This window comes from Chelonia mydas, chromosome 8, assembly GCF_015237465.2.
Source record: "Chelonia mydas isolate rCheMyd1 chromosome 8, rCheMyd1.pri.v2, whole genome shotgun sequence".
In the NCBI taxonomy this organism is placed as follows: domain Eukaryota; kingdom Metazoa; phylum Chordata; order Testudines; family Cheloniidae; genus Chelonia; species Chelonia mydas.
Window position 1 is genome coordinate 49,490,809 of NC_057854.1, and position 26,573 is coordinate 49,517,381.

The 26,573-nt window shown below is 50.4% G+C and overlaps 1 protein-coding gene across 1 annotated transcript in view; it reads left to right on the top strand.

Moving 5' to 3' along the window:
- Positions 1 to 26,573, top strand: part of PAPPA2 (pappalysin 2) — a 175,689-nt gene that overhangs the window by 48,975 nt on the left and 100,141 nt on the right. The window contains exons 4-7 of the mRNA XM_037907043.2: positions 7,239 to 7,384; positions 21,075 to 21,368; positions 22,626 to 22,818; positions 25,432 to 25,553. Of these exons, the coding sequence (XP_037762971.2) occupies positions 7,239 to 7,384; positions 21,075 to 21,368; positions 22,626 to 22,818; positions 25,432 to 25,553 (755 nt within the window). The remainder of the gene's footprint in view (positions 1 to 7,238; positions 7,385 to 21,074; positions 21,369 to 22,625; positions 22,819 to 25,431; positions 25,554 to 26,573) is intronic.

Below are 26,573 nucleotides of genomic sequence, written 5' to 3' on the forward strand. Positions count from 1 at the left end.
TGGATTTTCTGCTCTTGCTCTCTGATAGCCAGAGCGACTCCCTGGCCAGCAGCAAACAGAAATGCTTCATCTGCACTTGCTTATATTTCCATTTCTTAAAAGCGTGTCGGCTGGCTCCCGTCCTGTGCCCAGAGCAGTATTGCCTAATGATCTGCTCCCCAGCTCAGGCAGGTGGATACCCATGTGTAAGTCTAAAAGGGATCTCTATAGTTTTCCAGAGTCAGATCCAAACCCTGCTCTTTCCGGGCATAATTCAGCCTCTAACTATTGAGGATCAGGAGGGAGCCTTCCCTGGGGGCAGATTATCCGATCGCCTCTAACTGCAGGGTTCTTTCTCTGGAGCAGCAGGTGCTTTGCACGGTCAGAGACAGGACACAGGATGAGATGTGCCCCAGCTCTGATCCATTCTGGCACTTCCTATCTTCCTATCCCAAGGCTCCAGCCATTCCCTCCACATCCCTTGCCCAGAAGGAAAAGGTGGGCTTTGCAGCATGTCCACAAGGATCAGGGGCCAGCAGCCATTGGACCTTCAGGTAGAATGCCCTGCCAGCACCTCCATCCTGCTTATAGTCACTCAACCACCTGTGCTGCTCAGGGCACCGGCTCACTCTAGTTGATGGTGAAGTGGCCACTGATGGTAAATCGCTCTGCCTTTACCCAGGGAAATGTGTCGATGGGTTTTTCTCTCTGTCAAAATCAGTGGAACTTGGTACTTATGAAAGTGATGGATGGGTAGCGCTGGCAAGAGCCAGGGACAGAATAGGCAGGTGCTCTGCAAACTCAACCCATGCTGCTCTCACAGTGCACCTCAATCCACAACCGCAGCTCGCCTACTGTTCCAGTCCTGGCTCCCACGCGCTGCCACTGCACCTGATCTGCAACCCCACGGCCTTTCCAGTGCTGCATAGCGACATGGCTCTCCCTGTGCACTTCGGTCCTCACTCACAGCACCCCTTGCTATTGCAGTGCTGGGTCCCACATACAACTCTGCCAGTGCACTTCAGCCCATACCTGCCGCGCCCACCGGCTCTTCCCGTTCAGAAGCCAGATTTCCCTCCAGCAGGGTACAAATAACTCTTGTTAAAGTAAACAGGAATTCCCCATGCTATGGGGAGCACCTGGGTTCCTGGGCCCCTCGCATATCTGCACTGCATCTCCGTTTTGTCCCTGCCTTCGCACAGCGCTTCTTCTCGAATATGAAATGACGTCTTTCACTCCACACTGGCAACAACAGCTGCTTTCTAGGTCCCTCATCAACTGGCAGTGTCTGTCCCTAAGAGCTGTGTCCTCAGGCCCAGGTGGCTATGTGATGCTCTTATCCCATGTGCACACACCCCCATTTAAGCTCTGGGGCCCTAGTCCAAACCCATTAAAGCTAGTGGGGGGTAGTTTCTATTGACAGCAGTGGACATTGGTTCAGGAACTTTGTGCCTCTCTAGATCCTGAGAGAATGTCTGGCTGTCCTTCAAGCGTCCCTGATCCTCTCAGGCATGCTTTATCCTTCCCATGCGACCGGACTCTCCCAGCTTAGCGGCCGCGCTTTGGATGTGACGACATTGTGCTGTTGCCGTGACGCATCCACGGATGTGGATGGCACCTTGACAGGCGCTGCCTTGGAGACTGAGCTGTTAATCTGGAGTTTCCAAGCCAAGTTGGATGTGAGACCGTCTCACTCAACCAACAAAGGAGAACTTCAGTGAAACAAACCAACCCTGGTCACGACACTGCAATGCCTCAGCTGGTCCGGGTGATGACCAAGGGATCTCAGGGATGCTCTGTACTGTGAGATCACCCTATCACTGTAAGGATGGGTGAGAGCCTTATGCCAGGGTCCAGTGCTGGGCAGGAGCTCAAGCACCTTAGACGCTGCTCTCTTCTACCTTTGGACATAGCTTCAGAGAGACTAGGCTGCTCTTGGCTTCACTCACCCTTGGCACACTGCAAATGCTCTGCCGAAACCCCCACCTAATCACGAGCCCCACAGGCAGCCGAGCGCCAGCTGCTGGGAAGCCCTTCCTGGAGACACCACTTCCGTCAGCAGGGACCGGGGAACAGAGAGCCTCCCCGGTTGGCAGGGGTGGGAGAGAGGACTTTCCCTGCAGAATGGGAGCTTGGTGAGGGACATAAAAAGACAACCAGAGTTTCAGATGACTTCAGCAGCCTGGGCGCTTGGCTTGGAGCTGGCTGGCTCTCAAGTATTTCCCAGTGTCCGTGGAGGGTACTTGGGGAGCTTGCTCCCAGCCCCACATCTCCACTGGCCTGCTGGCGGAGAAGAAGCTCCTATTTTTGAACGGCAGTGGAATTCCTGTGGAGTTACATTCTGCATCATTAGCAATACCCAGAGAATTCAGCATGATTTAGGTTATGGCACGGGATATGTGCTGGCCTCAAAGTGCCACCAGCTGCCTCTTGCTAATGGGCTGTTTTGTGCCCATGCCATCAGCAGGGTTCTGAATCTTCCCATCATATAGTTTATTAGTTAAGCCTACTTATTCCCTCCTCCCTCCTAGAGAAGGGCTTGTGTAACGCTGACAGACCCTGGTCGTCGGCAGGCGGGATTGAACCTGGAGCTTAGTGCATGACCCTCTACCGCATGAGCTAAGAGCCAACTGACTGTTAGCTAAGGCTGTAGAGCGGACTCATTTTATCTCTCTCTTTAAGTGGTCTCGGTGCCACTAGATGGGACAGAACACCACACCCAGAAGGTGTGTGGCTTACACTTGCATCCAGATGCACCCTCCAGCTCGTAGAACCTGCACTGACCAATGCAGCACCGCGCCCCTTCCCTTCTCCCGGCTGTGCACAAACAACCCTCCCTCTCCTGCGGTGGAGAAGCCAAAGCAGATGAAAGCAGCAGCAGCCATGTCCCTACAGGCTGTGGTGTTAACTCCCCCGTAGAGCCACATGCCCCAGTGCATGGCACAGAGCAAGCAGAGTGACACCTCCCACTCCTGCAGGCTGTGAGGGCATTTCAGCTGCAAAGGTGCAGAGCTGAATGCATGGCACAACACAATGAGAATGGTGCCTCTACCCCTGCAGGCTGCGGTGCCTAGTGCATGGCATAGCGTGGGGAGATGCGCACCTGTAGTGTGGGAGGATGTTTCCTGTGCAAGACCACTACAGTCATATACGTTCTCTACCCCTGCTTACTAAATTCTCCTCCAGATTTCAGCAGGGCTGCACTGGGATAACCCAGGGGAGAGCTTGGCTGATGCTCACTAGTAGCCTGCGTACTTGGATGAAGAAACACTTGTTTTGCTTCATTTGGAAAACCCGATGGCTCTTCCTTTTTCTCCTTCAGCCTGTGTTTTATTCCTCATTGTTTTTGTACTCCTTACTCCTGGATGTCAGCTCAGACCAGCCTGGCTGACCTCCTGGTGTCAGCTCACACCAATTTGGAATCCTCCCATTTGGGGGAGCTGGGAAGTTATTTGGGGAATGGGGGAGGGTTGTAGCTTAACCAGTTTGTGGAGGCAGAGGGAGGTGGGAGGCTGATCCCCCTTCCCTCAAGAGAAAATAACGGAACTGCCTAGGACGAGGGCTAGCATAACATTGGCAGCTGAGCCAACGACAGGCGGAGACGCCAGTTGCATGCTCATAGGGGGATTGAGGGAAATCAGAGAATTGTCCATTCCGGAGATGTTTGGTCTCTCTAGCGTCTTTGGGGAGATTGGCGGGAAGATCTGTGTGCTTACCCTGCCGCTGTGGGAGAAATCAGGAACCATTCTTCTCTCTAGCCCATCACTCACCCCCTAACACGGCCTTGAACTGCACAAGTCTCTCGAGGGAGGAAATTATAGTTCCTCACAATTAAGGGTAGAAAAAAAATGTTGCTGGTGTCAGGGGACCAGCAGGCGTCGGCCAGAAAAACATCATGTCTCCAGAAGAGAGGCGTCAGGAATATCCCTCTGAACACAGCTGACGTCAGCCCCCGGAAACTGGATGGCTTGGGAGGGCTTGGGGCTGTTTTTCCAAGATATCACAGGTCAAGAAGCAATGTTATTTTTAAAACCTGGGTCCCCCGAGCAGCCCATGTGCATGAGGGAGCTTTTCTCCTCCCTCCATTCCTGTTATGTTTGTGCTTCTGTTCCTTCTGAGTCATGCCACAGAAATGTCCTCCAGGTTTATTTATGGGCTCAGGAAGGGATTTTCTCTCCCCCCCCCCCCCAATGTGTTCTTTGTGTTTTTTGGTTGGTTGGTTGGTTGGGTTTTGTCTCCTTCCTCTGAAGCATCAGAGGTGGCCACCGCTAGAGATGGGACACTGGACGGGGTTAGCCAGTGCTCTGAGGTGGCACCGAGTGTTCTCTCTCTCAGGTGCTTGGCTGGCTGGTTCTTGCTCATGTGCCCAGGTTTAACTGATCACCATCTGTGAGGTCAGGAAGGAATTTCCCCCAGGTCAGATCGGCAGTGAGCTTGGTGGGGTATCACCTTCCTCTAGAGCCAGAGGTACAGGACATTTGTCGGGATCGAGAGGGTATATCCCACCTAATCAATTGCCTGACATTGCCGGGGCCTCAGGCATTGGTGCATCTTGGTCCCTTCTGTTCTCAGCCTGTGGCACATACCAGTGTAGTCTCCAGAGGGTTTCAATACTTGATCTAGTTGGTGTGGTGGTGTTCAGTGTGTGAGTGCCGGGCGCTGATGATGGCCTGCATTATGCAGGAGGTCAGGTGGGATGACCTGGGGGTCCCCTTTTCTGATTGCTCCTGCCCTGGTGGGGTTGAAGAGATAGTGTCATCACGGCGCGTGTTGGGGAAAACCTGACAAGGCGATGCAGAGGGATCAGATTTTCCTAACTTTGCTGCATCTGGGTGGGGAGTGGCTGCTGTCTGCGATTTACATGGCAGGGGAAGTGTTTTCTACAATTGCTGCTTGTGATGAAAAGTGGAGTAAGAAATGGGGTCCTCTCAGCCCCATCCTGGAGCACCACCAGTAGCTCCAGCCTGGTTTCCCAAAGTGACTAATGATTTGGGGGTGACTCTGTTTGGGGGGCACCTGACACACCATCCAGGGGCTTGATTCACAGAGGAAACAGACTCAGTGCTTTGTGAAAACCAGGCACCTGGAGGTGGTCTCAGTTCGGGTACCCAAAAATGGAGGCGCCTGATATTGCTAGTCAATACTAAAAATTTTGGCCATTTCAGAATCCAATTCAGAATGTCCTCTTTGGTTTTCCTGTGCCCCGTGGGCCTGCTTTTAGCCTGCTTCAGGGGCCTTGTTTCTCTCTTTCAATCCCTTTCTGCTCCCGCATTCTGCCAGCCACAGCCTCCTCTCTGTCTCTCCATCCTCCCCTGGGTGGGTGTGTGTGAGCTTTCACTGCAGTCCTTGGCATCCTGAGCAGCGTATTTGCATATCTCTAGGTCTCATTGAGTCTTCTCCTCATTCCAGATATCAGATGGGAAAGTATCTTTTCACCCTGGCCCATGCGTAGTTTTTCGGTCTCTCTGCTGTCACTGAATGCTCTCGTGCATTATAGGATACAGCTTCTGTGAAAGCCGGTATATAAAGTAAAGTTGCATTTTTTGTTTGCCTGCATGAATGGTCCTGGGGGGGGGGGAAAGTTCCCTTGGTACCTAGCCCCCAGTAGGGAGAAGTGGCTGCATTCCCCTCACAGTATCTCCCTACCATGTAACTTACAAGCTGCCAGTTGCTACCGAAAGATCATGATAGCATGTGATAAGTGAGGCCTTTTTCACCACTAATGATTTTATCAGCATTGTGCCGTATATTTAGTCTCTAAAATGCTACATTCCTTTGGTCGTGTGTTTTCCCCACATAAATCTGTTGCTCCAGGTCACCCAGGGCCTGATCAAAAGACTTTCTAGTCAATGGGACTCTTCCACCTGACTTCAGTGGGTTGTGGATCAGACACTGTGTCCTTTGAGTGGACACAGAAAATATGTCCCTCTTATTTGCTGGGGCTGACTATCATCATATTGTGGTGGCTAATGGGGTTCATGAATGCATTAGCAGTGGGAGCTTTAATACATGATGATAATGAATCCCTTGGACTGATGGCTAGCTTCGCTCAGGCACCCGCCCAATAGCAGCTGGAAAAGGGAGTCACTCAAGTGGCATTGGCAGGTGCCTCACGGAGTCTGCCAGGGTAGCCAAGCTCTGGATGCCAGGAGCTGCAGCCCAGGGTCAGATGGAGGGACAGAGAGGAGGCTGCTGCTAGCAGAATGCAGGAGCCGAAAGGGATTGGATTCTGAAATGGCCAAAACTTTCAAAAGAGACTTGTGATTTCAGGCACCTCCATTTTTGGGTGCCCAAACTCAGAGGCCCTCGAGGTGTCTTGCCATGCCTGTATGTGCAAATCTCTTGATCTGATTGATTCTTCTCCTCACTTCAGATATCAGATGGGAACGTATCATTTCACCCCGGCCCACGCTTAGTTCTTTGGTCTCTCTGCCATCACTGAATGCTGCAAAGTGGAGGCAGGAGTCCAGTTGGAGCAGGGCAGGGCAGAGATCCAGGTACAGAGCTGGGAGGAGAGCAGAGAAGGGTCAGCACTGAAAGAAGGTGGGTGAGGTATGAATGGAGGAACAGAGAGAGAGAGCAAGGACCTTCAGGTCTGTTTCAGGGAGAGCCTAGCCTCTTGAGAAACCTGGGGGTGTCTCACTGAAACCAATACAGTTATAAGCACCTTTCTCCCACCTTTCTCCCTCTGGGTGAACACCCTTTCTCTCCCTTGAGTTCCCCCTTCTCTCTTTCCTAGAGCAAGTCCCCTTCTCTTCCCCCCAGTGGGGGTGGTCTCTTCCTTTCCTCTCTCTCCCTGGAGTTACCCATTCATCTCTCCTCCCATTTCCTTGCCTCATTTTTCTCTCTTTCCCCCTTTTCTCTCTTCCTAGGGGTCCCCCGGATTCCTGGTGCCCCAGGACAGGTAGCTTCTCTAAGAGCAGAATTCAGTCTTAACTAGGGAGAGACTATAAATAGCAAGAATTATTTATATTTGCTTAGTTGTATCTCTGCCCAAGCCCTTTAACTAACATGATACGACTCAGCATTAAGGTAACGAATTAACAGTCTGGTTGGACATCTCCCTAAAACTGGCCAAACCGTTCCAGACTTTCCCAGAATGCACTGGGTCTCAAGGGATGGATTCTCTGGGGCTGCTTCTGCTCTGGTTGTTCCTACGCCTCTCCCAGGGCCCTGTTCTACGCCAGTTCAACACAATCCTACTCCTTCCTGCTGCACTGAGATATCTGCTGACTGTCTCCCATTCCCTGTCCCTGCAGGGCGTACATGAGCGTGAAGGAGCTGAAGGAGGCACTGCAGCTGAACAGCACGCACTTCCTCAATGTCTACTTTGCCAGCTCGGTGCGGGAGGAGCTGGCTGGTGCCGCCACCTGGCCATGGGATAAAGAGGCCCTCAGCCATCTGGGTAAGCCAGTCCCCTTATGTGACTCCCATGTGTCAGCTTCTCCCTCTGTGACTGGTGCACAGGGGACAGCTGCCTGCTTCGACACTCATAGGGCATGGGGAGGCAGGTGGGGCCAGCGGTCTGATCCAAAGCCCAGTGGAGTCAGTGGCAAGACTCTGATTGACTTGTGTGGGCTCTGGATCAGACCCTGTGGCCTTCAGCATACGCAGTAGAGGCCTATGCTTTGGAGCTAGGAGTCCTGCATTCATCCCAACCAGCAGCTGTTATACTTGAGATGGCCAGCCCCTCGGGGTGGGGACGGAGCACAGGAAGAGCGGTTCCTTAGGATAGGCGCTCCAATCCAGGGGAGCTGTGATTGGGGTTTCATCTGGAAAGGAGCAAGGGAATCTTAACGTCAGGCCTGACTGTGGCCACACCAAGAGAGTCGGCACGGACATGCCAGGGAGGCTCAGAGTCAGAAGGTAAGTGATGTGGATCCATCCAAATTTACTGCCGTGAGCCCCAAGAGAAGCTTTGGAGAGAGGTTCAGAAAAGTTCCTTTTTCTCGTTTTGAGAGCAGAGGGGCTACAATTATGGCCAGTGTGGGGGAGAGGGCAGGCAGGGCTGCCCTATGGGCTGTGCAGCTTCCAAGGGGGCTGCTCGTTCTTTCCCCACCCTAGCATGGCTTCTGTCTAGCCCTACAGAGATCCAGAACCCCCCCGCTGGGGTAGCACACAGAGAGAGGCAGCAGGGGCTGCAATAGTAGCAACGCTGGGTTGAACAGATTAGCTGTGTGTATAATTTGCAGGCTTCCTTTTGTGATTTCAAGAGAACTAAAGAAGAGATTTGAATGCTTCCAGAGCAGGCCATCAGCACCAGGCATTAGCACCGAGGGCTCCTCTAGGCAAACATCAGTACAGATGCCAGATCTAGTCACTTTTTTAGAACCTTATCCAACACCCAGCGAAGTCAATGGGAAGAATCCCACTGCCTTCAGTAGGCTTGGGAACAGGCCCCTAAATCAGCCCCAATAAAAAGTGGAGAGCAGGAGGTGCTAGAGTGACCAGATGTCCTGATTTTATAGGGACAGTCCCGATTTTTGGGTCTTTTTCTTATATAGGCTCCTATTACGTCCCACCCCCATCCCGATTTTTCACACGAGCTATCTGGTCACCCTAGGAGGTGCTCCCCCAATGGGGCACAGATAGCTGCTGTTCAAACAGAACTGATGTGGTTCATGTTTCCTTCTCTTCTGCATGTCTTTTTCTTTTTCTCTTTCTTCTATTTCCCTCTTTTCCCCCCCTACCTTCCCTCCCTCTCTCTGCTCTCAGACATTTCTGGCAGAGCCCTTTACTCTTTGCAGTCAAAACATCTTACTGAGCAACACTTAAGTAACTGGAAGTAATTGCTCCCGGCACCTGCACGCCAGACCTTGACCTTCTGCTTTTATAGCGTGGGATGTTCAAACCTTCAAATTTTAAACAGCCATTGGAGCACTGTTTGAAAGTTATTTTTACAGTTTCCTTTTTTCAGCATGCTGAATACTCACAGTGCCGTGGATTTTGGGGCTGGCTTCTCAGCTGCAGAGTGCTCCACTTGCTTGTTAAGGAAGACAGATCTCCGTGGAATTCATTCCTTCAGCTACTAAGAATCATTTTCAAGGCTCAGCCACTTGTGACTGACATTAATTTTCCTACAACCAGCTCCTCAGTCATACTCCTTCTCTTCAACCCCCTCTGACTGTCCATGTGTGTCCCCTATCCCTTCCCTTCATCACCAGGCCTTTCTCGGCTCCTTTTCAGTGCACACCTCTGACTCTGTGTTCATTAAGATGCGTGCAGGAAGGCAGCAGGGTAGTCTGATGTCTCAAAGCCTTGCATTTACCTTATTCAGGCTCATCCAGCCTGAAATCGTAAGCCGAGCTAGGCACCTACTGCAATGTTTGAGTCAAGCACTTCAAGTAAAGGTCCTGGGGTGGGGTGGGCTTTAGCTTGGCATTAGAGCCAGTGCTGGGAAGTTTGCATCTGGATCTGAACTTTGCCGAAACTCAGGCATGGATTGAAGGCTTTGGTTCAAGACCGTCTCTTCTTTTGTGAGGGAGGGTGACATCTTTGCATTCAATCAACAGGTGTTTCCACCACACAGACATCACTTCACACATTGTAGCATGCATACCTGTCTCGGTTCAGAAGAGGCATAGGAACAAGCAGTAGTTCATTTGGACTTCAAAAAACAAAGCTTTTGACAAAGATCCAGATCCTCAAAGGTGCCTAATGCCCATTGGTTTTATTGGGAGTTAGGCACCTAAATACCTTGAGAATCTGGATCAAAGTCCCTCTGTCAGGGTTCCCTCCCCACTCTGGACTCTGGGATACAGATGTGGAGACCCCCATGAAAGACCCCTAAGCTTATTTCTACCAGCTTAGGTTAAAACTTCCCCAAGGCACAAATCTTTTCATTGTCCTTGGATGGTATTGCTGCCACCACCAAGTGAGTTAGACAAAAATTCAGGAAAAAGGGCCATTTGGAGTCCCTGTTACCCCAAAATATTCCCACAAACCCCTTCACCCCCTTTCCAGGGGAGGCTTGAGATTAATATACTAACCAATTGGTTACAATGTGAGCATAGCCCAAACCCCTGGGTTTTTAGGACACTGAAAATCAATCAGGTTCTTAAAAGAAGAATTTTATTTTTTAAAAAAGTAAAAGAATCACACCTGCAAAATCAGGATGGAAGGTAACTTTACAGGGTAAATAAAAAGATTTAAAACACAGAGGATTCCCCTCTGATTCTGCTTTCCAGTTACAAAACAAGAATGAAATTACCTCTTAGCATAGGGAAAATTCACAAGCTAAAACAGAAGATAATCTAATGCATTTCCTTGCCTTACTTACAATTTTTCTAATCTTATATGCTCATTTCAGGTAGGTTTTTAGGAGATGTTTTTTCCTGCCTGGTCCCTCTCTCCATTCAGAGAGGGAACAAACAAAGAGAGCACAAACAAAACCTCCCCTCCCCGCAGATTTAAAAGTATCTTCTTTCCCCATTGGTCCTTCTGATCAGATGCCAACTAGGTTAATTGAACTGATTAACCCCTTAGAGGTAAGGCAATTCTGTACAGCTTCCCTGTGTATATTTATGACACCCTCACATGAGCCTATGTTGGACAAATCCTTCTCACGTATGCATGGGAGTCCACTTTATCCCCTCTTCTCTGGACAAAACTATAATTATCAATTATCAAGACTGGGGAGCCCATATGGACAACCTCATGACACAAGGGATGTGGACATCTCGAGAATCCAGAATGCACATTGATGTCCTGGAACTTTGAACAGTATGAAAGGCATGCAAGTTCCTTCTTCCATTCATCCACTGTCACCATGTCCTGATAATGTCAAATAACACTATGACCATATTCTACATCAACAAGCAAGGGGGAGCAAAGTCTGCCTCCCTGTGCGCAGAAGCAGTCAACCTCTGCAACTGGTGCATCACTAATCAGATCGCCCTATCTGCAGCCTACCTTCTGGAGAAGCAGAATGTGCTCACAGATTCCCTCCAGCAGATGCTTTGGGATTGACCACGAGTGGGAACTCCACAACAGGGTGCTACATGACTTTTCACGCAATGGGGAATCCCAGTCAGAGATCTGTTCACTTCTCAAACCAACAGCAAGTGCGCCATGTATTGCTCCAGAGAAGCTCTCAGTTATCACTTCCAGGGTGATGCGCTCCTTCTCTCCTGGTCAGACCAGCTCAACTATGCTACCACTCTTATCACGGGTGCTGCACAAGATCCAACAAGACAAGGTGACTGTCATCCTTATCACCCATTCTGACCTAAACAGTTTGGTTCCCCAGCCTCCTGCACACATGTTGTCTCCCCTACCAATTGCCAACCTGACCTTTCTAGAGCTCCTGACCCTAGAATGTCCATGCTCCTCAGCCATGCAGGACATCCTTTCTATTAGCAGAAAGAACTCTACTAGAAAATGTTACCTGGCTAAATGGAAACGCTTCTACACTTGGACACAGCTAAGAGGCATTATGTTAGAGGCCACAGACATTCCCTTCATTTTAAACTATAACCTGTCTTTAAAGACATCAGGTCTCTCCCTCAGCTCCCTGTGAGTCCATCTAGCAGCAATCAGTGTGTTCCATCCTCCTACTGAGGGCTACTCCAGTTTTGCACACCCTCTAACCAACCGTGTCTGGAACGGCCTCATAAGAACCTTTCCACTTCCTCAAAAGATCACACCCCAATGGGACCAGAATCTTGTTCTCTCGGCACTAATAAGCCCTCTCCCCGCTTTGAGCCTTTAGCTACTTGCTCCATGGTCCTTCTCTCCATGAAGGTCATCTTCCTTGTAGCTATCACTTCAGCAAAAACGGTGGATGAACTTGGAACAAGGATGGCAGACCCTCCATTCACTGTGTTCCACAAAGATAAAGTTTCCTTACATTTATACCCCAAAGTAGTTTAGGAGATTCACTTGTATTCTTCCTGAAACCACACGTGTCTGTGGAAAGTAGACTCCGCTCCCTTGATATGCGACGAGCTTTGGCCTTTCCCCTACAGAGAACAAGACCAATCAGGAAGTCCCCAAGACAGTTTATCGCGATAGCAGAGAGAGTCAGTGGGCACGCTGCCTCCTCCCAGAGAATTTCTAAATGGCTTCCCAGCTGCGTTCTACTCGGCTATCAGCTCTTGAACTTCCCGCCCCCTACAGGGGTACGAGCTCACTCCACTACCAGGTTGCAATGACCAGGTTGTCTCTTCAGGACGTACACCCCCTAGACATCTGTAAAGCAGTCACATGGAGTTTCATCCACACATTTTCAAAACTTTACACCCTGGTGCAGGACTCAACTGCTGATGCCTCCTTTGGAACAGCAGTGCTCTGCTCAACCTTACTGTCCTCATCCTCGCATCCTCATCTTGCTTAGGTACAGCTTGTCAGTCACCCACCATGGAATACAATAGGGACCTCACTCGAAGAAGAAGAGGTTAATTACCTGTAACTGGAGGTTCTTCGAGATGCATGGTCCCTCTCTGTATTCCACTACCCGTTCTCCTTCCCCTCTGCTTTGGATCTCCTCTTGATTCATGGCAGAGAAGGAACTGAAGAGTTGGTTGGTTCGCCCCACCTTTATCATCTCAGTCAAAAGGACAAGCTGAGCCAGGGCGCATGCATGGACCAGCAGATGCTGCTTTCAAAATTTTTTGACTCCAGGTGCATAGCACGCATGAGTAATGCACAGTGGAATACAATAAGGACCACCCATCTCGAAGAACCTCCAGTTACAGATAAGTTACCTCCTTTTAGTCCAGGACATCACTACAGGGCAGAGTAAACTTGTTTGAGTGCCTTAGCGTAGCATGTTTCCTGTGAGGGGCAGAGTAAACTTAACTCTGAATTTCCTGGGTTTATAATGCTTGGTTTTGAGATAATTACAGCATCCCTGGAATCTCTTTTTCCTTTATTTATTTATCTATTTATTTATTTTACTCTCAAGTTACTGTTAGTTACGTTCAACCTTACATCCATCCAGAAGGCAACATATTTAAAACTAATGAAAATAAATACTTTTTATATTTACATAATTAACCATTGGAACTCACAGCCACAAGCTTTTGAGGCTGAGAGCTCAGCACAGAAAGATTGAAGAGGGGGTCAGAGGTTTCTGTGGCTAGTAAGGCTATCCACAGTTACTCAGCGTGCCTGCCTCAGGATGGAAGCCAGCCGATTAACACCCTAGGATTTGGAAAAAGTTTCCTTCGTGAGCACGTTAGTGCGGTAATGATCCATTCTGGAGACTTGACACCTGTCTCTAAACCAGGCCTGGGTGAGGAGGGAGTGTTACATGGGTGGCAGTCCACTGGCTGAGAGTAGTAAAGTCCCTGGGTCTATAGGTTCCAGGGAGAGTAGAGAAGGAGCAGCTGGCTCCCTCCTTACTCCTCCTGCTGTGGGTTCTGTCTGGGTCTTTGCTCTGGCCCCTCTCGCCCCCTCACCCAATCTGAGAGCAGCCCCTCCCCTCCAAATGCAGAGTGCTTAGCTCCAGGGTCCAGGGGGTGGGCACAAGGAGAGTGGCAGGAGACTCCCCACCACCTGCCAGCTGACTGCAGCCCTTGTCCCCCTCGTACCTCCAGGCCCTGGCCCAGCCCCCACCTTAGCTACGCCACCCTCCCCCTATCATCCCCAGCTCAGCTGTACCGCCCTCGCCCGGCACTCCCTTCTCCCACCCCACCAGCCCAACCCACACCCCAGCTGTACGACCCTCGCACAGCACTTCCCAGTCTGCACCCCTCCAGCCCCTCCCCCACCCCACCTGTACCATCTTCCCTCAGCACCCCCAGTTCAACTCCCACCCCACCAGCCCATCCCCCACCCCAGCTGTACCACCCTCGCCCAGCACCCCCAGTTCCCACCAGCCCATCCCCACCCCAGCTGTACCATCTTCCCTCAGCACCCCCAGTCCAACTCCCATTCTAGCTGTACCACCCCCCCATATCATTCCTCACCCCACCAGCCCACCCCCCACCCCAGCTGTACCACTCCCCACCACTCCTCACCCCACTAGCCCATCCCCCACCCCAGGTTACCATTTTCCCTCAGCACCCCCAGTCTCCAACTCACTAGCCCATCCACCACCCTAGCTGAACCACCCACCCCTGGCATCCCCAGCTGCTAACTCAGCATCCTGGCTCAATGCCCCCCACAAACCGCCTGCCTACTGTTTGGATATGTGCCATACAAAATGGCCAAAACCCGTGTCTCGTGACCCAAGGCCCACAATCCTTTGACGGTTGGGAACCAGAGCTCTACAGCATCTGTCACTGGTCTCAGTGAGAGGCAGGAGACGGGCCTTGGGCTGGAGACCTCTGAGGGAAGCCCAGGTGCTGCAGAAGTGATGTTGGTGTCTCAGGTCTGTCTTCCCTTGGAGTCAGTACAGCAAAGCCCCAGCATGGTGGTCGGAGGCACTGACCTCCTGGAGGTTCGAATTGTTGCATGCTACGTAACAGCGGAGTCCTGGAGCACTGGGGACCTCCTCGTGCTTTTCCCCAGGAGTTGGGATGTGAGTGAGCACCTGTGGCAAACCCCAACTCAATGGGTTATGCTCTTCCCTGAAATCCCCTCCACGGTCTCCAGACAGTGGAGGTTATTCTTCATGTGTCGTCCCGTCCCCCCCGCCCCCAGAGGCAGGGCCATTTTGTTTCTCTGGGATTCTGGCTAGGAGAGGCTGGGGCCAGCCTCCCTTTTCCCCTCACTCTGAGGGAGAGCTGGAGACAGCCGGCTCTCCTTTCCCTCTGTTCTTCCCAGGAGAGCGAGGTGGACCCAGGAAGACAAAAGGAGGAAGAAAGGGGACTCCCAAGTGGGCAGGCCTTGGTGAGCTCCCAGGCTCAGCCCTGGTAACTGGCTGGTCTGATATCAGGGCACAGGGCCTTTAGGAGGTCACTAGTCCACGCAGATTAGCATCCAGGGCTATGGTCGATGCTAAGGCCTTTGTTCCATTTATTGACTGGACACCTCTAGCTTGCTGAGCGACCTTGAGGCTCAGACCTTATTGAGTTTATTGTCTCAGCACCCATAGCTAGCAGGTCTGGTCTCCTGGGACAGGCTGCCATAGATCACTGGCTCAGCTTCACCATCTTGCTGAGATAATTTTGAGGCACAGCATTGTGGGATTCCCCACCTCTAGCTTGCTGGGCTTCTGTCAAGGCACAGGCCTGGGGGGAAATCATTGGAACAACACCTCTATCTTGCTAGCCTGATGTGAAAGCACAGGCCTCTGGGACATCACTGGATGATGCAAAGGCACAAGACTCTGGGAGATTAGGGTTAGCTCACTCATCTGATGTCAAGGGCTCTTGTGAGCTCATTTGCTGGGCACCTCTAGCCTGCAGGCCTGATATGAGGATTTCATTTAAAACCAATTGAAATCTGTGCCAACAGGACTGCATAAGATGGAGGTGAAGGAGGGGAGAAGGGAGAGACAGCAGCGAAAGGAGGGAATGGGGGGAAGGCAAGGAAGGTGGGGAGCAGTTCTGCTGCAGTAGATGTCTATCCTTCCAGCAGCAGCAGATTTTGAACCACTTTCTGCCACTTTCAGGGGCACTGCATTGGGAGACCCCAACCGGGGCACAAACAGTCAGCATGCTGAAATTTGTCTCACCAGGGAGCAGGAGGGAAGGTGGGGGAAGTTCTGGAAGTAGTGCAGTATTCTCCTTCTATTTCAGATCCATCCATCCATCCATTAGCTTTAACAAAATTTGGCTTTCCTTTTGCTGGTGGTGGGGAGATCAGGCCTGGGGTCTTGGCAAATGCTCTCTGCAGCAGCTCTCTCTCCTTATTAGAATAATTCTTTATTCCTCTCCCGAGGAAGAGGTTTCAGATTTCAGCTCAAAGGTGGGAATATTAGATTTCAGGGCCTCTGGTGCCCTGAGCAATCAGACCCGAATGGATCGGTTTGCCATTCCTCGCGGTTAGCGCTGCGGGATTAGTGCAGGGCTTTCACATCCCATTCATTTCTTTCTGAGCATTGTTTTCTTTCTGCACGTGCACCCCCTTCCCCCCGTTCCAGCTCTCAGTCAGGGAGCCTCCTGCCTTGCTCAGACTTGGGTTTGGCTGGAGAGAGGCTTTTTTCTCTTGTACTTTTGTTTGGATTTAAATGCAAAGAAGCTTTGTGTTGGTTTGCTGGCATCTCCATCGACTGAGTGCCCCCTCTTACCCACCCCCAGCATGTGAAAGCAGGTCTCTTCTCTGAGCAGATTCTGCTGCAGCTCCCTGGACATCTCGGGGACATGGAGAGTGGTGGAAGCTGCATGCCGGGTGCAACTGGATCAGAAAATGAGAGGAAGGGGTCAAATGGTGTAACTTGCACCGAACTGGTGCAGAGCAAGGCTCCAGTTCACCCCTGGGTCAGTGCAGAGTCCAGCTCAGCTATTGAGCTCTCAGGGCCATGTCTCTATCTAGCCCACTTTTACAAGATACCTGCAGGACCCACAAGAAATGCATCAGCCCACCCCCCATCGCTGGCCCACCCCCGGCATGCCCTCTCTGCTGGAGGCTCCAGCAGGGGAAGAGAGGTGCAAAGGAGGCGGGACATGAGGGGGTGTTTTCTGCTCTGGGAGTATTCACCAGGGGGGCCATGCAGTCACTTTGTGGCCCCTTTGCACCAACACAAAGGAGCTGCAGGATAACTGTGAATCCAGCTGCTGGCATGCAAGACAAGTGTAATTTACACACCAGTGGGTGCACTGGGGGAACAGTAGGAGAAACAACTTATAGGAGCAATGGAGCTGCAGAACAGTGCCAAGCCTGCACAGTGCTTTGAATGTGTCAAGTGCTGCATGGGGGCTGTCGCTTCGTTACTGATGATTGTTATTTTTTGAATTCTCTTGTGGGGCTGCAGCCTGCTCTTTATTGCACTTATGTCAGTTTCGAGCCACTCCAGCAAGTCATTCTGAATTCAGACTGGAGGAGCAGAGAGCAAATTCCGATCCTCTAAACCAAATCCTGCCCTTCCTAAGCCACCCTCTCACACCTCTGTTGGGATCCGGAGGATCACTGGTGGATAGCTCAGTCAGTTGCCTGCACTGATGCCCCCTCAGTCCCTCCTGTGACCTGCCTGTGGTCTCCTGAGTGCTGTAATACTTTGGTCTGATTCTAGTTGCTGGGCTTGGTGTGGGACTGCCTGGGTGGAGTTGGTGGCCTGTGAGATACAGGCGGTCCAACTGGATGATCTAGTGGCCCTCTCTGGCTTTAAACTCTATGACTCTAAGGATTGCTTAGGGTGTAAATAGGGCAGAATCTTGCCCTGTGCATCTGTCGTACCCTGGTATACATCAGGCACAGCTCCACTGAAGTAGTCAGAGTCTCCTGGGTGTAAATCCGGACACACTGAGGTCAGAGTCATGCCCTCCCTCAGAAGAAATGCCTGCACTTCCGAGGGCTGAGGCAAACACGAGCCACACTGGTACTGCAGCTGGCAAACCGGTGTTGCGATAGCAGAGGCAGAGCCATGAGGTAGAGCAGCAGATTCGTCCATTGAGAGTAGAGTTTAAGCTTGCCCTGGGGTATGTCTGTCCTGTAATCACGGGGTGGAATTGGAGCACGTGCAGGCATATCCAAATCAGCTTAAGTGTAGCTAGCTCGGGTACTGGAGTAGTGAGGCCGCGGAGGTACAGGGTTCCGCGTGGGCTAGCCAGGGGAATAATTACCCAGCATTCCTGGGAGGCTTGTACAGCCTGTGCTGATGGGCAGGCTGCTACCGCTTCACTGCTATTGGTAGCTGAGCTAGCTAGAGTAAAGCTGTCTCCAGTCTGTCTACAGGCACTGCAGTCACATCCGCCATGCAGTATGGACGGACGCTCAGACAGCATTGCTGGCCCTGAGAATGTGTGTGGGTTTTGGTTTTTCCCTCTCTTTTTTTCTTTCCCTCCTTTTCCAGTAGCAAAATGAAAAAAGGGAAACAAGGAAAAAGCAGGAAGGGGCAGAGGGAAGAAAAACTTATTTAGTTTTGTAAATTTTTTTCGTTGAAAACCTGGAAAATGTCAAAAGAAACCAAGATTTTCTGCAAAAGTTTTCACTGGGGCCAGGGAGGCAGTTTTCCATTGGAAAATGTTCCCAGTGGGAAATTCGGAACCAGTGCTAGTACAGCCCTGGAACTGTAAGAGGAGAGAGGGCGCTGAGGGTCAGGGTTGCCGTGCGTTGGAACAGGGCCTGGGGAATGCTCACATGCTTGTACTATGCTTGGCTCTGACCAGTGCTGTTAGCCCTGTGACTTTTGTAAGCATTAAACCCACATACAGTTTTCAAGAAAGAAGCGAACACCTTAATGAAAAGAAAAGGAGTACTTGTGGCACCTTAGAAACTAATAAATTTATTTGAGCATAAGCTTTCGTGAGCTACAGCTCACTTCATCGGATGCATTCCATGGAAACTACAGTGGGGAGATTTATATACACAGAGAACATGAAACAATGGGTGTTACCATACACACTGTAAGGAGAGTGATCACTTAAGATGAGCTATTAGCAGCAGGAGAGCGGGGGGGAAGAAAACCTATTGCAGTGATAATCAAGGTGGGCCATTTCCAGCAGTTGACAAGAATGTCTGAGGAACAGTGTGTGTGTGTGGGGGGGATAAACAGGGGGAAATAGTTTTACTTTGTGTAATGACCCATCCACTCCCAGTCTCTATTCAAGCCTAAGTTAATTGTATCCAGTTTGCAAATTAATTCCAGTTCAGCAGTCTCTCATTGGAGTCTGTTTCTGAAGTTTTTTTGTTGAAGTATTTCCACTTTTAGGTCTGTAATCGAGTGACCAGAGAGATTGAAGTGTTCTCCGACTGGTTTTTGATTGTTATAATTCTTGACGTCTGATTTGTGTCCATTTATTCTTTTACGTAGAGACTGTCCAGTTTGACCAATGTACATGGCAGAGGGGCATTGCTGGCACATGATGGCATATATCACATTGGTAGATGTGCAGGTGAACGAGCCTCTGATAGTGTGGCTGATGTGATTAGGCCCTATGATGGTGTCCCCTGAATAGATATGTGGACACAGTTGGCAACGGGCTTTGTTGCAAGGATAGGTTCCTGGGTTAGTGGTTCTGTTGTGTGGTGTGTGGTTGCTGGTGAGTATTTGCTTCAGGTTGCGGGGCTGTCTGTAAGCAAGGACTGGCCTGTCTCCCAAGATCTGTGAGCGTGATGGGTCGTCCTTCACGATAGGTTGTAGATCCTTGATGATGTGTTGGAGAGGTTTTAGTTGGGGGCTGAAGGTGATGGCTAGTAGCGTTCTGTTATTTTCTTTGTTGGGCCTGTCCTGGAGTAGGTGACTTCTGGGTACTCTTCTGGCTCTGTCAATCTGTTTCTTCACTTCAGCAGGTGGGTATTGTTGTTGTAAGAATGCTTGATAGAGATCTTGTAGGTGTTTGTCGCTGTCTGAGGGGTTGGAGCAAATGTGGTTGTATCGTAGAGCTTGGCTGTAGACAATGGATCATGTGGTGTGGTCTGGATGAAAGCTGGAGGCATATAGGTAGGAATAGCAGTCAGTAGGTTTCTGGTATAGCGTGATGTTTATGTGACCATCGCTTATTAGCACCATAGTGTCAAGGAAGTGGATCTCTTGTGTGGACTGGTCCAGGCTGAGGTTGATGGTGGGACGGAAATTGTTGAAATCATGGTGGAATTCCTCAAGGGCTTCTTTTGCATGGGTCCAGATGATGAAGATGTCATCAATGTAGCACAAGTAGAGTAGGGGCATTAGGGGACAAGAGCTGAGGAAGCGTTGTTCTATGTCAGCCATAAAAATGTAGGCATACTGTGGGGCCATGCGGGTACCCATAGCAGTGCCGCTGATTTGAAGGTATACATTGTCCCCAGATGTGAAATAGTTATGGTTGAGGACAAAGTCACAAAGTTCAGCCACCAGATTTGCCGTGGCATTATCGGGGATACTGTTCCTGACCGCTTGTAGTCCATCTTTGTGTGGAATGTTGGTGTAGAGGGCTTCTACATCCATAGTGGCCAGGATGGTGTTTTCAGGAAGATCGCTGATGGATTGTAGTTTCCTCAGGAAGTCAGTGGTGTCTCGAAGATAGCTGGGAGTGCTGGTAGCGTAGGGCCTGAGGAGGAAGTCTACATAGCCAGATAATCTGCTGACTAGAGATCTTGTCTCCAGACCCTATAAAAGGCCAGTGAGCCAGGAGCTCAGGCAGACTCTCTCTCTAGCTTCAGAGAGAGGACTGGCTGCCTGCCTGGGAGAAAAGGGTACCAGGGCTGGGGAAAGGCCAGAGGAGCTGGGGAGCTCCAGCCTGGAAAACCCCCAGGCTGCAGGCCTTCCTAAAGGCCAGGAAAGGTACTGGGGCTACAGAGGGGTAGCCTGGGAATAGGCAGAGGCAGCTGATCAAACCCCGCCTTGCCAATGATGAGTGGTTTACAGGCTGCAGTCTGCCCCAGTGACCAGGGGCTAGATGGTGACTGGCAGTAGCCACTGAGGCAAGGTGGAGATAGAGGGTAGGGGGGTTCCCCTGCGTGGGGAGACCCTGATTGTGGGTTACTGCTGGGGGCAGAACCCTGAGGGAGAGGGGCAGTAGGGTCCAGGAGGGACATGGGGGCCAGCGGCGGGCGAGACACCAGCCTGCAGAGGGTGCTCCGGTCTGGAAGCACTAATTCCCGAGACAACCAGCAGGAGGTGCTGAGCCGGTGAGTCATTGCTTCGCTACAAGGGCCAAATTCAATCCTGGTGTAAGACCCTGCTCCACCAGCTTCTTTGGATCTGCACCTGGGTTTGAATGTTGCCCTTAGTCTCTGGGGAGGAGTCAAGACTGTCATGGCATGAGCATCACACATCTCAGTTGGGTGCACCAGGTCAGAAATACATTTAGAGCGTACCCAAGGCTGTAAATGAGAGTTTTATCTCAGAATAGACATTAAAGGAAACAGCAGCTGAAATGATCTGATGACCCAGGTGTTGGAATACCAAAGAACCTGATCCAGCGAGGTGCCAATCGGCTCCTGCAAGGCACTGAGTGCCTTCACCCTTCCTGAAAGTCTGTCTTGCCTCTTGCATCAGACACCTTGTTTGTGATCGCTAAGAAAACTGAGACATGAGTATTAGCTGGGCTAAACCATTAGAGGTTGGAGGTAGTTACTTCCCCGCATCTCTCTCTTAATGACACTGAATGCGCTTGCAATTCCAGGTGGCGTGGTCCTCAATCCAGCCTATTATGGCATGCCCGGCCATACCAACACCATGATCCACGAAGTAGGACATATCCTGGGACTCTACCATGTCTTTAAGGGGGTGAGCGAAAGGGAATCTTGTGATGATCCCTGCAGGGAGACTACACCTTCTATGGAGACCGGAGACCTCTGTGCTGACACAGCCCCTACCCCCAAAAGTAAACTCTGCCGAGATCCAGACCCTACCAATGACACTTGTGGCCACACCCACTTCTCCGGAACGCCGTTCAACAACTACATGAGCTACACAGGTAACTGGAGGGAATTGTTATTGTATCAGCTAGAAATTCAGCTGAAGAAACCAGAGTCCTATGTCCAAAGCGATGCAAGGGTAACAGCTAAGCCCCTACAGACTGGTGCTTTGGCCTGCACAACCACTGCGTAGCGGTACGATTGAATTCATTACCCTGTGCAACTGTTTTGTGGTGCCGCTGGCCTGAAAAGGTGCCATACAAACATATAACCAATATCTGTTCTGCTGCTGACAGTCAATGAAATGGGCCAGATCCTAAAGACCTTACTGAGTTTTTACTCAGGCCTAACTCCTCCAAATTCCAATTGACTTAAAGCTCTGAGGCAGAGCTGCTTTAGACACAGCAGCGGCTTTGAGTGAAGAGCTGTTTGCGATACCTGGCTGGCAAATATTAGGGTCGATAATAACGTGCTGTTATGCATGTGCTAAGCTCAGGGTAATCAGATCTCATGCTCCAGGGTATAAGATGGTCACCTGCTGGGCTCAGGAAGGAGTACATTTCCCACGCACCAGCCACACCATTGCACAGTGGGTTGATTGGCTTCTGGGACTCCTCACCTTCCCTGGCAGCATCAGGTCACGGCAGGCGCTGGATGCAGGATCCTACATCAGATGATGTGCCATGGGCCCATGCTGTGGGCTGGAAGCTCAGTGGATGTAAATTGGCATAGCTCCATGGAAGCCAGTCCAATAGCACTGGCTCTGGCTCTGTGCTCCTTCTGTGCGTGTGTTGGAGCGCAGCAGAGCAGGCAGAAATGCCTGGCCTGCCTCATCATGGCAGCCATGCAGTGTCACTGGCAGCGATGCCCTTCTGTCCTTAACAAGGTCTGAGAGCCACTGATTTTCATCCATCTGTTCATTTTTTTTAAAATAACCTTGCAGTATGCTCCGAGTCCCCTGTCTTTCCCCCACAGCTTCATCCCTATGTGGCTTAACAAGGATATTGGCCATCCGCATGGCTCAGGAAAGCACCCCTGTGCTGTGGAGAGGTCTAGTCAGGAAAACAAACAGCTGCTGAAATAGTGCCATCTTGTGGCCGACTGGAGAAATAACATGAGGAGTCATGTAGGACAAGCCATGGGGAATCTCTCTAACCCAGGGAATTTGTGTTCTTCTCTGGTCCTTCAGGAGAGCCTTAAAACAGGACTATATTTAGTAATTAATACTGCTAATGACCACTTATATAATGCCTTTCACACGAGGATCTCAAAATGTTTCACAGACCAGTCAGTCCCTTCCCTCCTTTCTCTCTCAGACGATGACTGCACGGACAGTTTTACCCCCAACCAAGTGGCTCGAATGCATTGCTATTTGGATCTGGTGTACCAGCGATGGAGCCAGAGCAGAAAGCCCACTCCAATCCCCATGCCCCCGGTAGTCACTGGGCAGGGCCAAGACTCCCTCACCATCCACTGGCTGCCTCCCATTAGTGGCGTTCTCTATGAAAGGTAAGAGGCATTGTCACTGAGAAGGTCCCATGCTTGGCTGAGCATGCCAGAAAACTGGCATAAACTAAAATGTGCCGGCCTGACTACTGACCTCTTGCTTCTTCTAGATCACTTTGGCCAGGAACTGGTTTTGTAGTCCTACCACTGACCTTGACCCATACCTGGATCCCTAAACAACTGCCTGTACTTGCTTCCACTGGGAATTGCCTGTCACCATTTATTTGTCCGTGGTTCCCTAGGAAAAGTCATTTGGCACTGAACCAGGGAATTTCAAAAGTTAGTGAAGGTGATGAAGATGAGTTGGCAAAACCCTCAAGCTCTTTGCCAACTGGCAGACCCTGCCTGGTTTTTGTGTGTGTGTGTGTGTGTTTTGAGTGGGTGGAGAGCGGGCAGCTATTTGTGCAGCTGCCTTGTAGAAATAGAGGAACGAGGCAACCCCCCAAGTTACGTTCACTAGAAAAAACGCCTGGTTACAAGTTTACTACTGTGATGGCAGCGTGTGCTGGGGTGTCAAGCAAGCATCCTCCAAAAAGCATTCCGCTATTGGGGGGCGCAGAGAGAGTGCCAAAGGGTTGTGTGTCATCAGGAGACAATGCCAAATGCAACCTGAGAGCGCAATTACTGAATGAAAAAAGGGCTTCGCTTAGCACTTACTGGATAAACTACTGATTTATGAGGAGGGAATATGGTCTTGTGGTTAACGCACAGGACCAGGAGCCAGAATGTTGGGATTTGGATCCCTGCTTTGTGACTTCAGGCACGTCAGTAATATTTTCAGATGTCAGTATCTTAAGTTAGCCCCTTCAGTTCCTAGCTAGGCACCTGACTAAAAGGAGCCTGACTTTCAGGGGTGCTGAACAGCCACATTCATCTGGAATTGTGGAGACTCATCATTCTCAAGATGAGGCCTCTTTTGTCTGAGTGCCTGACTAAGGTGCCTAACGTCAGGGACTCAAGTTTGCACATATCGTCGACACTAACTGAATATTTAATAATTAAATCCTCTGAGTCCCTGAGCTGGGAAGCGCTCAAGATTGGCAGCTGGTTATTGCTGTAGAATTGGCATCGCATAAATTTTTAAAAATCGCATAGGCCAGGGTCCTAATCATGAAGTCAGTGAAAACCCAGTGTGGCCCAATTGATAGAGCACTGGACTGGGATTCCGGGGACCTGCTGTCTAGTCCTGGCTCTGCCACTGGCCTGCTGGGTGACATTGATCAAATCACTTCCCCTCTCTGTGCCTCAGTTTTCCTATCTGTAAAATGGGGGTAAGGATATTTATGTCCTGCATAAAGAGCATTGAGACCTATTGATGAAATGCGTCATATAAGAGCTTGGTAATATTTATTTATTACTCCCTTTGACTTCAGCAGGCTTTGGAGAGGACTGTATATAATCTGTCCTTTTCTTTATTAATGCCCTGGGAAATGTTTGTATAGACCTGAGACTGACAGTAGCCGAGGCCCTGATTCACTAGTCCATCCATGTTCACCAAAGCACTTAAGCATGCGCTCATCTTTAGGCATGTGCTTCTTTGGTCCCATTGACTTTAATGGGACTTACACACATCCTGAAAATTAAGCATGTTTAATTGTTTAGGTGACTAGGGCTTAAATATTGTCTTCATTTGGGGCCTTACAAAGCTTAGCAGCTTGTGAATGCTGTGAGTTACAATGGCAGTGCAAAGCGGTTGTGCCCATAAGCCGTTTGCAAAAGAATAAGAATAATACTTCTCTAACAGCTACCAGTTCAAAGCCCTTTGCGAAGGTGAGCGAAGTCTCGCATCCCCCTGAAAGCATTTTACAAATCTGGCCTTTCAAATGCCTTTTAATTCATAGAAAATCGATGTCTGAGGACATCCTGCCCAATTACAGAATAATTGCTCCCTAGCTGCACCAAATGGCTCATACGCAGTGCTGTTCCTGGCTCCCGAATGGCATATGTCACCCAGTGAGGGCACAGACAGGTGTCTGAACCATCAAATGGGCTTGCATCATTAAAAGAATGGCCCGAGAAGGAAAGCGGAGGCTTATGATTGAAAAATACTGCAGAGCGTTCAGGACTAACTGAATGGATTGTTTTGACATTGTCTTTGAAGCAGGAAATACTGCCCCGGTCCCTCGTTAGCTTAATGCTGACACTTTAATTAAACATGATCGCTTATTTGTATTATGGGGGCATCTAGAGGCCAAAGCTGAGTGCATGGCTCCACTTGTGCCAGGCTCAGTACGTACACATAGTATGAGACGTACTTTGGCCCAGACTGCTTGCAGTCTAAATAGTCAAGACAGACACAGGAAAGGCTATTCTCCCCATTTTTGAGAGGGGAAACTGAGGCACAGAGCGTTTACTGACCTGTCTGAGATCACACGGGGAATCTGTAGACAAGCTGGGGATCCAACCCAGATCACCAGTATGGTACCTTAACCAGAAGGTTTCCCTTTCCCTCCCCAGCCTCTGCCAGAGCTGGCTGTGAGAACAAGCAAGCCAAGCAGCTGGCTCTTATGGGCTTCCCATGTCATGCAGAGTTGGGGATTGAGTGAGGAGAGTCCAAGTCTGATCAGAAACTGGGGGGGAAAAGAGTCTTCCTCATTCTCTCTCTCTGTTCTGCAGGGACCCCAGCACCCTCTGCGGGGACTGTGCTGAAGATGGTACTTTCAGCCAATATGTGCATGAGGCCTCTTCCCCTCGAGTCTGTGACTCCTCCGGCTACTGGACCCCTGAGGAGGCAGTAGGTAAAGTGCCTTGTCCTCTCTCATTCACAGTGACTGCCGCTCCCCTCGGTGGAGATGAGATCATCTGAGACCCAATTTTCCATATCTTTCTGCTCTATCTAAATTTAAATATGCAAAATAAATATCCTCTTGGTAGAAGATTGCATAAGGTAAAGCTCAGCTCCCAGGGACCGTACCGGAGATACCAGCAACTTTGGGGTGCAGGGAGCTCATCAGTGTTACTAACAGCTTCCCAGGAGGGTGTTGGAGAGAGAAAAGAGGCACCTGGGAACCTGTTCAGTTGGTCTGATGTCACCAAAAGAAAAACCAGTGTATGGTGCACCCACCTCTTTGGCTTTGGATCAGACCCTATAGGAGCCTTCTCTTGGACTTCCATGGACTTTGATCCAGCCATAGAGAGTGGCATACTCTTCCTGAGGTGTTGGTGAGAATCTCATTTCTTGGATCATTTAGGTCCAGGCAGAGCCCTGGAGAACACAGCGTAGGGAGCAGTCCTTCTTCCCCACCAACGGGATGGACGGGATGAACTGATAGGTGTATCCAGTTTCAAGTGTTTATGAGCCAGGGAGGTCAGTTTAAAAAGCACCCTAGGGCAGGTTATCTTGCCCCTGGCCTTGCCTACCAGACAAGTTACAGCATGAATCACACTGGCATGCACGTGCCCCTGGCATAGGAAAGAGCCAAGGGTTTCATGGTGTCACTGGAAACTTCCGCTCGAGACTGGAGCGGGGTGGAAACCTCTCTCGCAATCAGAGAAAGTGACAAATGAGGGGAAAAAAGAGGTTGTGCCAATTTGGTTAAACAGCAGAACGTTTGGAGCGGTTAGCTTCAGCATTTTCCATTTCCCGGGCTGTCAGATGGCCGTGTCATCCCTTGCAGATCAGAACTGGCTTTCCCCTTAGCAGATGCTAAATTTTTCTCCACACCAGTGTGCAGTTTTCACCAGTATGTATCAGCTGGGGTGAGAGAGAGAGAGAGAAACAGTTCTGCACAACCTGGGGGATTTTATGGGGACAGTGG